General features: G+C 37.7%; 1 protein-coding gene across 2 annotated transcripts in view; it reads right to left on the bottom strand.

Annotated features, from left to right (window-relative positions):
* Positions 1-16,157, bottom strand: part of LOC126924933 (titin homolog) — a 75,321-nt gene that overhangs the window by 47,310 nt on the left and 11,854 nt on the right. The window contains exons 4-17 of one of the 2 annotated variants that reach the window (XM_050740378.1): positions 13,425-13,605; positions 12,422-12,672; positions 12,097-12,241; positions 11,642-11,854; positions 11,080-11,262; positions 10,776-10,973; positions 9,960-10,096; positions 9,526-9,862; positions 8,844-9,128; positions 2,133-8,280; positions 1,666-1,742; positions 1,408-1,632; positions 894-1,278; positions 54-248 (exon numbers count right to left, since the gene is read on the bottom strand). In XM_050740378.1, the coding sequence (XP_050596335.1) occupies positions 54-248; positions 894-1,278; positions 1,408-1,632; positions 1,666-1,742; positions 2,133-8,280; positions 8,844-9,128; positions 9,526-9,862; positions 9,960-10,096; positions 10,776-10,973; positions 11,080-11,262; positions 11,642-11,854; positions 12,097-12,241; positions 12,422-12,672; positions 13,425-13,605 (8,960 nt within the window). The remainder of the gene's footprint in view (positions 1-53; positions 249-893; positions 1,279-1,407; positions 1,633-1,665; positions 1,743-2,132; positions 8,281-8,843; positions 9,129-9,525; positions 9,863-9,959; positions 10,097-10,775; positions 10,974-11,079; positions 11,263-11,641; positions 11,855-12,096; positions 12,242-12,421; positions 12,673-13,424; positions 13,606-16,157) is intronic. The other variant, XM_050741185.1, reaches the window with a different exon arrangement.

The following is a 16,157-nucleotide window of genomic DNA, read 5'->3' as shown; positions in this document are numbered from 1 at the left end:
CTTTTCCCATTACTTGGAGAACTTTGATCTTTTCCTCTTCAGTTACTTCAAGAGCTACAGCTTTCTCATCTCTTGTCCCCTCAAGAGGTTCGACATTTCCTTCTATCACACCTTCAAGCGTTTCAACTTTTTCTTTTCCCATTACTTGGATTTTGATCTTTTCCCCTTCAGTTACTTCAAGAGCTTTAGCTTTCTCTTCTGTTGTCCCCTCAAGAAGTTCGACTTTTTCTTCTATCACACTTTCAGGGGTTTCAATTTTTTCTTTTCCCATTACTTGGATTTTGATCTTTTCCCCTTCAGTTACTTCAAGAGCTTTAGCTTTCTCTTCTGTTGTCCCCTCAAGAAGTTCGACTTTTTCTTCTATCACACTTTCAGGGGTTTCAATTTTTTCTTTTCCCATTACTTGGATTTTGATCTTTTCCCCTTCAGTTACTTCAAGAGCTTTAGCTTTCTTTTCTGTTGTCCCCTCAAGAAGTTCGACTTTTTCTTCTATCACACTTTCAGGGGTTTCAATTTTTTCTTTTCCCATTACTTGGATTTTGATCTTTTCCCCTTCAGTTACTTCAAGAGCTTTAGCTTTCTCTTCTGTTGTCCCCTCAAGAAGTTCGACTTTTTCTTCTATCACACTTTCAGGGGTTTCAACTTTTTCTTTTCCCACTACTTGGACTTTGATCTTTTCCCCTTCAGTTACTTCAAGAGCTTTAGCTTTCTCTTCTGTTGTTCCCTCAAGAAGTTCGACTTTTTCTTCTGTCACTCCTTCAGAGATTTCAATTTTTTCTTTCCCAATTGCTTGTACTTTTATCTTTTCCTCTTCAGTTACTTCAAGAGCTTTAGCTTTCTCTTCTGTTGTCCCGTCAAGAAGTTCGACTTTTTCTTCTATCACTCTTTCAGAGGTTTCAACTTTTTCTTTTCCCATTACTTGGACTTTGATCTTTTCCCCTTCAGTTACTTCAAGAGCTTTAGCTTTCTCTTCTGTTGTTCCCTCAAGAAGTTCGACTTTTTCTTCTGTCACTCCTTCAGGGGTTTCAACTTTTTCTTTTCCCATTACTTGGAGAACTTTGATCTCTTCCTCTTCAGTTACTTCAAGAGCTTTAGCTTTTTCTTCTGTTGTCCCCTCAAGAAGTTCGACTTTTCCTTCTGTCATTCCTTCGAGGGATTCAACTTTTTCTTTTCCCATTACTTGAAGAACTTTGATCTCTTCCTCTTCAGTTACTTCAAGAGCTTTAGCTTTCTCCTCTGTTGTCCCTCCAAGAAGTTCGACTTTTCCTTCTATCACTTCTTCAAGGGTTTCGACTTTTTCTGTTCCCATTATTTGGACTTTGATCTTTTCCTCTTCAGTTACTTCAAAAGCTACAGCTTTCTCATCTCTTCTCCCCTCAAGAGGTTCGACATTTCCTTCTATCACACCTTCAAGCGTTTCAACTTTTTCTTTTCCCATTACTTGGATTTTGATCTTTTCCCCTTCAGTTACTTCAAGAGCTTTAGCTTTCTCTTCTGTTGTCCCCTCAAGAAGTTCGACTTTTTCTTCTATCACACTTTCAGGGGTTTCAACTTTTTCTTTTCCCATTACTTGGATTTTGATCTTTTCCCCTTCAGTTACTTCAAGAGCTTTAGCTTTCTCCTCTGTTGTCCCTCCAAGAGGTTCGACATTTCCTTCTATCACACCTTCAAGCGTTTCGACTTTTTCTGTTCCCATTATTTGGACTTTGATCTTTCCCTCCTCAGTTACTTCAAGAGCTTTAACTTTCTCTTCTATTGTGCCCTCAAGAAGTTCTACTTTTCCTTCTGTCACTTCTTCAAGGGTTTCAACTTTTTCTTTTCCCATTACTTGTAGAACTTTGATCTCTTCCTCTTCAGTTACTTCAAGAGCTTTAGCTTTCTCCTCTGTTGTCCCTCCAAGAAGTTCGACTTTTCCTTCTATCACTTCTTCAAGGGTTTCGACTTTTTCTGTTCCCATTATTTGGACTTTGATCTTTTCCTCTTCAGTTACTTCAAGAGCTTTAGCTTTCTCCTCTGTTGTCCCTCCAAGAAGTTCGACTTTTCCTTCTATCACTTCTTGGAGGGTTTCGACTTTTTCTTTTCCCACTACTTGGACTTTGATCTTCTCCTCTTCAGTTACTTCAAGAGCTTTAGCTTTCTCCTCTGTTGTCCCTCCAAGAAGTTCGACTTTTCCTTCTATCACTTCTTGGAGGGTTTCGACTTTTTCTGTTCCCATTACTTGGACTTTGATCTTCTCCTCTTCAGTTACTTCAAGAGCTTTAGCTTTCTCCTCTGTTGTCCCTCCAAGAAGTTCGACTTTTCCTTCTGTCACTTCTTCAAGGGTTTCGACTTTTTCTTTTCCCATTACTTGGAGAACTTTGATCTCTTCCTCTTCAGTTACTTCAAGAGCTTTAACTTTCTCTTCTGTTGTTCCCTCAAGAAGTTCGACTTTTTCTTCTGTCACTCCTTCAGAGGTTTCAACTTTTTCTTTTTCCATTACTTGAAGAACTTTGATCTTTCCCTCTTCGGTCGTTTCGCGCGCTTTTGTTATTTCCTTTTTCATTGCTTCAAAGGTATCGACCTTTTCTTCTTTCATTGGTTCCGGACATTTAACTTTTCCTGTTTTCTGTTCTCGAAGCTCCTGAATTTTCTCTTCAGATTTTATTTCCTCTATCTTCAATGGTTCTTCTTCAGGTGGTACTTTTTCAATAGTTAACACACTTTCCACTTCTTCCCTTGAAACTTCAATAATCTCATCGACAATAGTTTCAATCTGTGTAATAGTAATAGGGACATCAGGCGAAATATTCTCTTCTTTCTCTTCTGTCATAATTTTCTCTACATTCGCCACCATTTCAATTTCTCTTATAGAATCGTTCACACTCTCCAAAACATCCACCATAGCAGACAAGGTTTCGACAAGCGAAGATCCTTCAGAAGCTCGTTCTCTTATTAACCTGACCCGATGAAGAGACAAAGAGGAAGCCAACTCTGTCGTAGAATTAGCCAGAGCCTGAAGAAGAGTCACAGTCTGGACAGAAACAGAGGATATCGACCTTTGATTAATTTTTTCCTTTAATACATTCAAAGCTGACTTAAGTTGATTAGTCGGATACAAAAATCCTTCAACGATAGCTTCTTCATCTACCGCTTGCTCAGTGAACGTTTGCATGAAATGTGTTTCTGATAACGTAATTTGCTTCTCTAAAGCTTCCAGCGACTTCGAAATCACTTGATGAACAGATTTATCCACATTCTTATCCAAAACTGCAATTGTATTCTTCAAATGATTAAACGAACTCGACAGATTATATTGAAGAGTAAATTCGTTGCTAGATCTTCTTGAATAATCAGTCCCACCAATTTGTTGTTGAACAGAGATAGTAGCATTCTTGAGTGAACTCAATGCACCTTCAAAAAGTGTGGCTCCTTCTAAATTAGAAATTCTTTCTAAAATGGTTGAAGTTTGTCTTTGTAAACCTTCGACTGCCTTTGAAATAACGCTTCGTCTTTCGTCTAACAAGGCTGATTCTGGAACTAAACTTTTTCTGCTACTTTGAACGACCGAAAGACTGCTCAAAAATTCCACTAAAGGTTCAACAAGAGTTCGAAATTCTACAATTATTTCTCTTCGCTGATCTAAGAGCTCAAGCTCTTGCGAAGTTACGTTTACTGTGTTTAATAAATAATCCAAAGGCTTCACCAGAATTCTGGCTACATCTGTTTCCAGAGTAACATCAGCTTGAGCTTCAAGAATTTTCATTTGTTCCTCGATATTTTCTAGAGGTTTCGAAATCTCACGAAGAGATCCAAGAAGCTCTTGCCTAGAATGAATATCTTTCACAACGATTGGTACCGTATCTTTGATATCTCTGAGAAGATTCAAAATAGGTTCACAATTTTTCTTCAGATCAGAATTTTGATCAAGTTTCTCGATTGCACTATTGATCACTTCAGATTCGATCACGTTCAAAGGATGAATTAAATGGTTCAAGATTAATAGTTCTTGGGCACCATGCTGGTGTGACTGCTGGAGAACTTTCTGAAGATTGTTCAAAGGTTGGAGAAGGTTCCTTAGCACAGATACAGTCTGACTAACTATTTCTTCGTAGGAATTAACCGATGTTCCATAGGTTCCAGTTGTTACTCTCATCTCAGAAATCGTCTTCATTAGTTCTTCCACGGAATTAGCTAGTATAGAAACTGGAACAATGGTAGTTCCAGCTGTAGGTTCTTCAAAATCTTCCAAAATTCCTGTTATATCTACCTGAACACTTTCCAGCGTTTTAAACAAAGAAACAACCAAGCTTTTTGCTTCTTCTTCTTTCTTCGCTTTCTTCATATCTTTCTTTTCCTTTGGTAATTCTTCTATCGTTGTAATTAACTGTTCTGTTCTTTGAGAACTTTCTTCGACTGCAGTCTGTTCAGCTATCGATTCAGTAAACTGCGTTTCAAGCAATATCGTAGTGCTTTCCATTAGAGTTGCCTCAGGAATAGTTTCTTGAGAGACGTGTGCTGTAATTTCTTCTCTTTCTGGAAGAATAGTCTCCTGAGGAATGGACTCTTCTTGAATGGTTTCTTGAGACGTCGTTGCTTCCACCATCTTCTCTTGAGTCATTGATTGTACCATTTCTTTCAATTCTTTCCTGTAAAGAGCCTCTTTGATAGAAATAGGTATCTGATTTTCAATTTCTTCCACGATATCCACTATAGGTTGAAGTGTTTCTTCTCCAGCGTGGTCTTTAAGGATGTCCATGATAGTCTGCAGGAGATGCTTCATTGGTCTGCCCAATTCCTCCAAAGTTGTCAAATCTGCTGGTTCATGGTACATCGATATAGCATTTCGTAACCTTGTTAAAGGTTCACGAAGATCTGCCAAAGCCTCTATCAAATTTTCGTCACTTGGAGGTTCGGAATACGATGTTTCAATAGCAATTTTGTTTACGTCTTTCTTCAACTCATCGACGGTTGTACTTAAAGCAGATTCTTCTTCGTCCTTCGTGCTTTCTTCAGACGCATTTGATAACCAATGTTTCATAGGATATAAGGATCGAGAGATCCTATCTGCTAAACCAAACGACTGAACTTTCTGTTTCTTTGGTTCTTCCTTCTTCGGAATTAATTTTTCTGCTTCTCTTTTAGCTTTCTTTTTTGATGCCTCCCTTGCAATTAATGGCGTGTCTTTCTCTATTTCTTCGAGTAATTCCAAAACTGGAAGAATTACGTCTGTTCTTGCGTCGGTGTTTACCATAGTTTGAACCAGTCTCTTCAATTTCTCGATTGGACTTATTAAATCTTTTAAAATTTGCTCCTCTTCAGGTTCATGTTCTTGGGTCAATAAAGATCTCTGCAGGCTCAACAGACATTCTTTTAGCAAAGAAACCTGTTCTACAATCTGTTCGTCTACTGGATTCTTTAAATTAGCAATCGCTACTGCTGAAGATCCAATACTTTGTCTTAGATCTTCTACAGATATTGTGAGGCACGAGGTATAATTAGGATAGCTCTTTTCTTGCCTTTCTAACGCCGAAGACAAAGCAAAGTGAACATTACTGAGATTCTGATCGACGTTCAAACTGTCCAAAATATGTTTTGTCGCTTCTTCAGCTTCCACTAACTGAGATATTGTCTTTGGTAATTGAGCTTCAATCTCTTCTATCATTTTCCAAAGATCTTTTATCGAATTGGTATCTTCTTGTGATATAGAGTGTTTTAATGCTTTCGATACAACGATCTTCAGTTTTTCTACTGGAATCGACATTTTACGAATCACTGGAAGCTCCTGGAAAGTCCTTCCTTTGGAAACAAGAGCCGTTTGAAGATCCAGCAATGGATCCTTCAGATCTATCAGGCTATTTATCGTTTCATCTTCTCTCAAGGTCATCGCTGTATGAACTGCGTCAGATATATATTGTCTGAGCTCTACGAGACAAACAGCTATTTCGGAAGAAGCTAATAATTTCTGAGAACTAGCTGCTCCATTTGTAACAGATTCGACGTCTTCTATATTCTGTAGAGCAGTGCTTAAAGCTGCTTGCACATCTATCAAAGGATCCAGGACTCTATCTGTCAAATTGTGAGGCTGTTCCTGTATCGATTTCGAAGATGTACTTTCTTCCAATTCGCTGTCCGTTTTATAAATAATTCGCTCGATGTTATTAACCATTTCCAATATAGATTGCAAAGAATTCTCGTTCAAATTAATTATTGTTGATTTCAACTGAGAAATGGCGGGTTCCAAGAGTTTAGATATCGTTTCAGAATTTTCCGCGGTGGAAATCGAGGTTAGAGCGCACTGAAGAGAATACAAAGGACCTTCCAGACTTGTCAGAGATTCCAGGCCAATTTCTCGTCTTTGTGGTGTCCTCAGTCTTCTGTACATTTCGTCAATTCGGTCGAAAATGGAGCAGAGCCGAGGATCCAGAGTATCAGCAATGTTTTCGTACGTTTTCAACGTTTCCTGAAGGCTCAATCTCACTTCCTTTAGAATATCTTGCTTAGGCTCTTCGACTATCCTTTTCTGATCTTCCATTGGCTTCTTGTCTTTTACTCTTTGAATTTCAACGATTGTTTGTTCAGTGGATTCTTGAAGAGACTCGATCAATTTCGTTCGATGCTCGGATAAGATGCCCCTCGTTTCGTATGTCTCCAAGGCAGACTTTAACGTATCTAATTTTGCTTTTAATTCGCGCGTTGGAGGAATAAGTTCTTCTGCAATTTTAGAAGCACCGTCTGCTTTTGCTTCGATGGTGGAGAAACGACTGAGAGCTCGCGCCATGTCTTCTATAGACTTCGAAAGAGATTCAACCACTACCGTATCCACAGTTTCTATCGTTCCTTTAGTTGGATCCACAGAAACATCGTTCAAAAAGAAGTCTAAGGTATTGAGAATGTCCTGTAAGTTTGCTACCAATCTTGTAGTTCGTTTATCCACAGTTAAAACATTCCTGACATTTTCATCGAGCTTAGAAACTGCAGAAATCATCCTGATTAAAGCAATCGGTCTCTCGCCCTTTGCTCGTCCAGTTAGCTCATGTTCGAGCTTCGTGATTCCCATAAGAATCTCATCCACTGGGTCTGTCAGGCTCTCCAAAATAGCAATTAAATCCATCTTACGATTTTTCACGTTTTCCTGGCGTTCTATTAATTCCATTCCACGAAGAAGCTCTTCTGTCGGACCACCGATAGCTTCCAATAAAGAAATTCGAATGGTTTGATTCAAAGATCTGTCACCCGCGTTCTTCAATGCTTTTGTCTCTATAGAAGACACTTCTTCGCATAAGTTTTGAATGGGTTTGATAATGTTCTTCGTCACGATCATCTTACACTCTTCTTCGCTACCAGCGTTCAATTTAGTTTCCAGATTGTCGATACTCACTAAAGTGTCTCTAACAATAAAAACAGGTTCTTTGAGCTTCCTCATATTATCCAACAATCTTTCCTTGTTACTTTTCGATAATGACTTGTCAGATTCACTGGTCGTCTGTTTCTTCTCGCTAGATTTATCTGCCACGTCTTCAACGTAAGGTTCTTCGGTCTTGTTTATAGACTCTATACGTTGAAGCATCTCGGTATTGGCGCCTGCTGACCCACTTTTTCTCCGTTTTCCATCGATTTCGCTGCCAATGGACGACTCTTCCGAGCTACCTTTCTCTCTTTTATGCTTCTTCTTTCGGTGTTTTTTCTTCTTCGGGGCACCAGTGACGGAATCGAAGGAAGAATCCCCGCCAATTCCATCGTCTATGCTCGAGCCAGCTGTTTTCTCTGCACTCAGACTGCGTTTCCTTTCTCGTCCATCTTCGTACAATCTTTGAACTTGATTCTCTGAGATGGAAAGTCTTGCTGAAGACAGTGCATCAGCGAAAGTGTCGCTGTCGTCTTGTTTCAACGAGGAAACCGGTGACATTGGAGACACTGGTGAAAACGGTTCGTCTTTTTGAGCGCTGTGAAAGCTTTCTGACTCCATTTTGTGGCTCTTCTCGCTCTTTTCACTTTTGGACGAGGAGCTCGATTTTTTTCTCGGAGGTCTCGTCGGTGGTTTGTCATCTTCTTCCAGGCTATACCTGGCAGATCGTTTTAAAGAGCTGCGAGAGTCTTGATCCGGGGAGGAGAAGACACGAGTTACGTCGTCCATGATAGACACGTCCTCGAAGTCGGCTTCTGTACGAAGGTCGTCGCCATCTTCCGCGCTGACGAAATAATCCGGAGACACGTCGATTACCACTGCTTCCATTAAGAGGTTTCCGGAATTCGAAGACTCCTTAACGAATCGCATTGGCGGCAGTTCGATCACGTTGTGCTCTATAAAATATAGGGAATGAAGTCTTGAAGATTATAATTTTGTTAGTTTTGAAGATTTCATTGGTTTATTGTTAGCTTTCTTATCGGTTTTTGTGAGAATTTAAAAGACGCAATAGTTTTAAAAAACGTTAAATAGGCATTTGGCTATTTGTTTAAATTTAATGTCTAACATAATTGGATATAATAATACAACAAGCATAATATTCACTTTATTTCATTTAATTCTGACAGGCAAAGTTTCTGTAATGAATTTTGGAAATTTTGTACACTCCTTGGTTTGCGATATTTGTTTAGGCGAATTATAGTTTACATTTCGGAATATAAAAAGGGAATAGTATTGCAGCTAATATTCAATGAAAAATAGATAAATAAAACAGAGTCACAAAGCATCGTATAATAAAACTATCATAAAATAATAACATAAAAATGAAGTAATACGCAGAATTATATTTATAATAAATAAAAGTCTACCCTTTTCCTCTAGGTGCGTTCTATATGTTTTGTTATATTACGGCGGTAATAAAATATTTGAAGATTAAACTTTACACAGCATAGAAGTTTACCTGTTACGTGTTCAGATAATTGATCAGCGTACATCTCAACGATCTGAAGAGCTTCTTCCTCAGTGAGATCAGGTGTTTCGTATAAGCTAACGGAAACCTCTTTACCATCGAAACTGAAGGATACTTCTCCTCGATCGTCCAACGTGACGGAATGATCGGTTTGTGGTGTATCGTATAACTGGGACGTTCTTTCTTCGTGAATCGTTGAAAGTGACAAGTTCCTAGCGAGTTCGTGACCGTTCGGTGACAGTGGTTCTTTCGCTTCTTTTTGAACCGGGAGTTTATCTATGAAACATATATTTGCTGGATTTGCAACATATTTAGTGAATTTTTCATAGTCATAAAGAATTTGCTGTTGCTAAAAATACTCCAAAATTATTTATAACGTTGCCTAACTGCGTGTCAATGCAAACATTTTATTCTTCGTTTAGATCCTACAATGTTATAAACTATCGTGAAATTGAAATATTTCTGGCGATAGGATATTCGCTCTTTTTATTAATAATAGAAATTTGTCATATACAGTAAATTTTTTTAAAGCAAATTTCTTTAAAGCATCTGCTGTACCTCGACAAACCAACGTACAAATTATACCGTTTACACGTCTCGATATACGAGACGGTTACGTGTAAACATTTCATCTGATCTGATAAATGATCCTTAATTACAATAATTAGGATACCTTCGAAGCCAAGAAGGGACGCTGAACTGCTGACAGTTCCCATGCAATTTGTCGCTTCGCAGGTGTAAGTGCCCAAACAACAGGTGCCATCTTGTCCAGAAATGATCCTGTGAATATCTCCTGGCTTTAACTCGACTCCATCCTTGTACCATTTCAGAATCGGTTGAGGCACACCGATCACTTTGCACTCTAAATTTACCGCGCCCTCTTCCGATAATATGGCGCGCAAACTCTCAAGAAACTTGGGTTTCTTGTAGTGCTTGGGAATGATTAATTTGAGAAAACAGGAAGTGACGCTTTGACCGTGATCGTTGGAAGCTACACACTTCCATTCGGCCTAAATCGTTACATCGGAAACGATTATTATTTGTCCATTTAGTCTGTTAACGTTGAACATTGTCTTCTTCTTATTTTTGTAAACAGTTATTACTCACCTGATCGAGAAACTCGAGCTTTTGTACGTCGAGATGGCAAGTGCCAAGATTTTCCTTGGCAACCTGGTACTTCTCGCTCTCCTCCACTGGCTGGTCGTCCCTGTACCAAGCTAGGCTTGGCTCGGGCGAAATACTGACTGCGAAATTTACACAGACCAATGTTATTTGTAACTTGAAATTCTCTATCGATGACAGTCCCGTCTTTTATCTATGATCGTGTACCGTAACGTTTAAAAGGTTGAAAGTCGTACAGAATTTACGACAATATGATATCAGCATAGGAAGATATTTTTCTGGTAACTTTAAGAAGTTTAGTTTCTGATATAAATATCGCGTATTAGGTTGTCCGAAAAGTTTCTTTCGTTTTATAAGGAAATAATAGAAGCACAACGTTTTTTCTTTTATATTATTCTGTCGAACCACGTACGATCCATTTTCTTCTGTTGAGGAAAACACCGTGACATTTCACGGGCTTGCTTTCACGTTTGCGTGAAGCTGCATTGTTGTAAAATACACGTTTGCGAAGGAAAGACACTTTCCGGACAACCTAATATATTGATGTAGGTTTAGTAATGCTTTTATTCGTAACGTGAAATTTGTTATCTATGACGATCTTTCTTTTCACAGCTGTGATAATGCAAGTATTGAAATGTGTAAGAAATTTGGAAAGTCATACAGAATTGACGGCAAAATGATTTTTGACAATTACCTTGATGCTCTTAAGAAAATTGTAGCGTGATAAAGATGTAATCGTGCTTCATTCGTGTCTTCTAAGTCAAAGATTAAGATAATAAATTAAATTTTGCATGCAATTACCTTGCACCGTAAATCGGAAATCTTCGTTAATTCTCGCTTCGCAACTTCTAAGACCTTTGATGAAAATGGGCGGCTGATTTGTGCTTAAAAGTTGCAGACGTTCTTCTTCGTTTAATTGATTTTGTATATCTTCGATCGTTAATTCGGCTGTACTTTTTGCTTCTCCCATACAATTTCTTGCGATGCAACAATAGGATCCTGATATGAAATCGAATATTACGAGCATTAAAGAAACGATTATATGTCGATAAAAAATCAAATATTTGAAAGACGTATTTGGATGTTCAGATTGTACGATCGATACCTAAGGAGTTGGTCCCGGTTAATTGATAAACATCTCCTGGTTTTAGTTCCTGGCCGTCTTTGAACCACCTCAGCAATGGCGTGGGGAATCCTACAACTTTGCACTCAAAGGACACCAGACCTTCTTCTGTCAGGACAGCTTTCAAGCTTTCCATGAAGCGGGGTTTCCTGTAGTTCTTTGGAACTTGACGAATAAAAAATTAATTACACGATCTGACGATAAATCTCCAATGCCATTTAAATATCAATTAACAACGAATCGACCTTTGAACGATTTAAAGATTTAAAATGTTTCGGAAATCTTCATTTTCTTATTAGGCAACTAAGTGATTGCGGATTTTGTCAATACCACCTAATGAGAAAATCCGCAATCACTTAGTTGCCAACCCAATAATACGATTGAATCAATTGATTCTCGAAATTGCCTAATAGTGAAAATTCAAGTAGTTTTATTTATAATTCTAATTCCAATTAAATTTTTAGTTACAATAACAAAATTAGCAAATTTTAATCAAATTAAGTTAAATGCATCGAATGGAAAAAGGTGTTAGTGTTCCACTTACTGGACATTGCAACGTAGCAAGTAGTAAACTGTTTCATATCCTCAGCGCTGGTAGCGACGCACTTCCACTCACCCTCGTCCATGGCTTCCACAGGGCTTACCTCTATGAAATATCCACCAAGGCCATCTTCCATCACGTGGTATTTCTCGCTCGGCTCGATGCGTCCTTCTTTGTTGTACCACGTAATTGCTTTCGGCCATGGTGGTACTTGAACTGTCACATCGTAATAAATTGAATCATTTCAACGATTAATCGCATCGTTTATTTAATATCGAATAAGAAAAGAGAAGGTTTACATGGATGTACGAGTATGTGTGTATTTTACGATCCTTAAAACCTAGCAGAAAATGGAGAAATGAAATGTGATAATTTGAATATGAAATAATCGTCATAACTGGATAAGATTGATAGAAAAAAAAAACAAATAAAAGAAAAAGAAATTGCGAAAGTTATACCTTGGCAAGAAAGCCGGAGAGTGTCCCCAATCCTGCAACATTCGTCCTGCAGAATCTTCGTGAAAGTAGGAAGAGGACCGGATGGTGTTAAAGAATCCGCTGGCTTCAACGAACCTTCCCTACTGCCTTTCCCGACCACGTGTACCTAAAGAAATATATTTCGTGTATATGTCCGAATGTCGTGAAAATTCTTTTCTGAAAACGAGGGCAATTAATGGGAAAAGCGTAAACTTTTAAATATAATATAATAATAAAAATATACGGGTATATAATATAACATAAGAAAATGTAATATAACGGTATAATATTGTTTAAGCTCGCTTACTTTTGAAGAAGAATAAGCAATTCCCATGCAGTTTACTGCCTCGCAAGTATAAATGCCAAGGGAGGTTGGGTCATCGAGGTTGGCAGTTAAAGCGAAGACATCACCAGCCTTGATTTCTTTGTCGTCCTTGAACCATCTTAGCACCGGCGTAGGTACACCGACTACTTTACACTCCAAGGACACCGTACCTGTCTCTGTAAGAAGAGCTCGAAGCTCCTCGACGAATTCTGGCCTTTTGTACGCTTTTGGAACTGTAGATTAAAAATTGAAAACAAATCGAATGAGAGAATCAATTATAAAAAGAAAGTGCATGGTTCACTCATAGTACACGATCCAAGTACGCACACGCGATACAGAAAGTATGTGATGTATGGGTATGAGAAGTATGGGTAATAAAACGAATACGTTTAAGAGGAATTTTTATCCGGAAGAAAAGATTCCAACAAAAATTATGATATTTACAGTGTTAATAATCAACGTAAGGTTTGATTTAATAAACTGAATAAGATAAAGAAAGATCGTTTTTTTGTTTACTATACATAGTTACTCGGAATATTCCTTTCCTGTAGTAATTATGTAATTATTATTTATTATGCAAAAAATCTATTCGGAAGAAAAATTTTCTGTTAGAAAAGGAGCCATTATCTTAAATTAACAAATTATTATTAACTCTCTATTAACAATACATCATTAAATTGAATTAAAGAAAGCTACAAGGCAAAAAGATCGCACTTTCAAACATATTTCTTCTTATTTGATTTAAAAATGTTAAAGAAAAAGCAATAAATATTGAAAGTTACGGTCATTCGAAGAATTTCCTAGCACCCTCGAACAAAATTCACTATTTCTCCGTCCGAATGCCAAAACGCTGACCACGTACGGCTCGTATCTATTTTTGTCTAGAAGACAGCCGCGACGAATCGGAGTTCCGGAAATTCCGGAGTCGCAGGACACTCGCGTAATTTTATCGAATTCAGACTTAAACAGGAACACGTGTTCTTACCGATTACGGTAAGACGGGAGGTGCAGGATGATCGTCCGCCTCGATTTTCCGCCATGCAGGTCCAGTGTCCTTCGTCCTCGACCGTGACAGGTGCCACATCCACGCAATAGAAATTTCCCTCGTGGACGAAAGAGAATCTTGAACCCGCGTGGACCGGCTCGGCATTTCTGTGCCAAGTGATCTGGAATTCAACAACAACGAATCGTTGAGAGATTTAAGCCGCGACAAGTCTGCTGACGCCAACAACAAATCAAACGATACGTGCTTTCAGAGAAAACGAACGACAGGAAGATTCGTTCTACTTAATACTTTTATGATTATTTGTTATTTATTATTTATTATATAATATTATTTTATATATAATATCGATTATGAGCAATCGATACTCTATTTGATCCTTTGTAATCAATACTATAGTTAATCCTCTGTAATCAGTCTCCTACGTAATCCTCTGTAATTAATATTCTACTTAGTCGTCCGTAATCAATATTTTTTCTAAGGTAGGGTATATTTTATTTATGACAGGATAGGGGAAATTATAATCGATTGTACTTTATACTTCAATTTAAAATATGAAGATTACAGAAGAAGAAGAAGACGATAAGTGACTATTTTTAATTTTTCATGGGAAAGCAAGTTTAAGATTCAGTACGTTGTTGTACACGTTAGCATACTGTTTGTTTATTTAATTTTGTAGCTGAACCCGTATTATTCGTCATTTTAATAATTGTAGAGAAATATTGAATATATTAAAATGTTGCTTTGGTTCTATAGGAAAACGTAAAAATTCAACTTAAAAGCTGATCTTAAGAGAGTTATATCCTTGGATCTGAAAGGCTGTTTTTATTCTGAAGTTTGTACTATTCTCTAGTTATGAAATGTCATTACAGCTAGAAGATTAACAGGAACGAGTTTGTAAATTCGCAGTACTTTTGAAAAGCTTGAAAGTTTGTACTATTCTCAAGTTATGAAATGTCATTACAGCTAGAAAATTAACAGGAATGTCTTTGTAAATTGGGAATACTTTTGAAAAGTTTAAACGCAATATTAATGGTACTGACGTATGTGTGTAGCAGATTAATGATTCTAGAGGAATAGAAATTCTTGATAGTCCTCGGCATTTTATAACAACCCTAACTGGCCGCTCGTACTGCTAATATCAGCATCAATTTATTTCATCTATCTTTCATTAACCTACATTTTTATTTCATCGCGGTTCTGTTCTCTAATTCTATGAAAATTCATCTGAAAGATATATGAAATCTCGAATAGTAGGAGAAAGTAAAGTCCGATTTTTCTTTTAGACCTGTTTAACAGATGAATAGTCAATTGTTAATAGTTACAAATCACACAAACATATAATTCCTATTCTATTTAAATAAATACATAATTCGTCGTATTCAACCTACTCGATAATCAACATTTTAATAATTATTATTTATGACAAACATAGTCTACTTCTGACACTAGTCAGCACCAAAATTCCACATTTGAAAGTTATTCGTCTCGGTTTTAATCTCAAAGACCGCATCAATTATTTCAAAATTGCCCTCGCAATTTCAACGAGAAATTCCGCCGGGACCGTTTCGTGGCAGATTCTCTTCCCTCGAGCGTTACGCAACCCGGTCAGAGAGAATCACCGTGCGAAAAACGAGCATTCGAAAGTTTACGGGCTCTCGGGGAGCAGTCAGAACGCACGCAGATTTAGCCGATCTGCGGGCATAGTTTCAGGCCATAGTATACGCGCGCGCGTAATAATAGTCGTAATACGACGCACAGGACCGCGTAACGATCTTCGTTTTCTACCTTTCGTCTCTGAATCTCGGGTCATGGACCTCGGCTGGCTCCCTTTTAGCGCGCGTTTCCCGCTTCGTCCGCTGTCGGCCATAGAAGAACCAACAGAAATCCGTCGCAATAAGTCACCGGTTGATTTCGACTCAGCCCTTCCGGGTTAATCACCGACGTTGGCACGGATTCCTCTGCCTACCAATTTCGTCTACCAATTTTGTCTACCAATTTTGGAACGTATCAGGCTTCTTCTTTATTCGAATCTCAATTCGTCGATCGATCTTCTGATTTTTGGTATTGAACGTGTGGTAAAATTGTTTCCTTGTTTAACAAGTTTACCGCGAGATTACCGGTGCTCATCGTTGACCTGTGTTTTCTTATTAAATTGTTTAGAACGATTAAAATATGGCCAATCTCATGGACTGGACAATTTTCAACAATGCGAATGTCTTAGCTAATATTGTCAGAGAAGAATAGGTTCAACATGGTATTTGTAAAAAATTGAATATTATCGTGTGGTATGGTTCAGCGTGTCTGTTAGAAAATTATAAGATTATTTTCCACTTTATCGATAATTTGTTGCGTAATCTGTTTTCGCTGAGACGGATTAATTGTGGATAGATAAAGAAATCACGATGATGGTTAACTTCGCATTATCAGTTTTACTTCCATTTTTATTTACATCCTTAGTAGGATAATTGGATAATTTACAGATGGAAAAATTCACTTGTATAATTATATTTATTCTATTACCAAAGTTGTTGACTGTTTTACAAAGAGATTAATAATATTTATAGCTTGTAAAATTTCACCGACAATATTAATCCAACTGGGCAAGAAGACCTAGGAACTGTCATTATTTCAATCTCAAGTAGATACTACGTAATATTAACTGTCATAATATTCGTCAATTTACTTAATTCTATATACTTTATTATTTCATCA

Source organism: Bombus affinis, chromosome 1, assembly GCF_024516045.1.
Source record: "Bombus affinis isolate iyBomAffi1 chromosome 1, iyBomAffi1.2, whole genome shotgun sequence".
NCBI lineage: Eukaryota > Metazoa > Arthropoda > Insecta > Hymenoptera > Apidae > Bombus > Bombus affinis.
The sequence above is the reverse complement of the archived record's forward strand: the minus strand, read 5'-3'. Positions and strand labels throughout refer to the sequence as shown.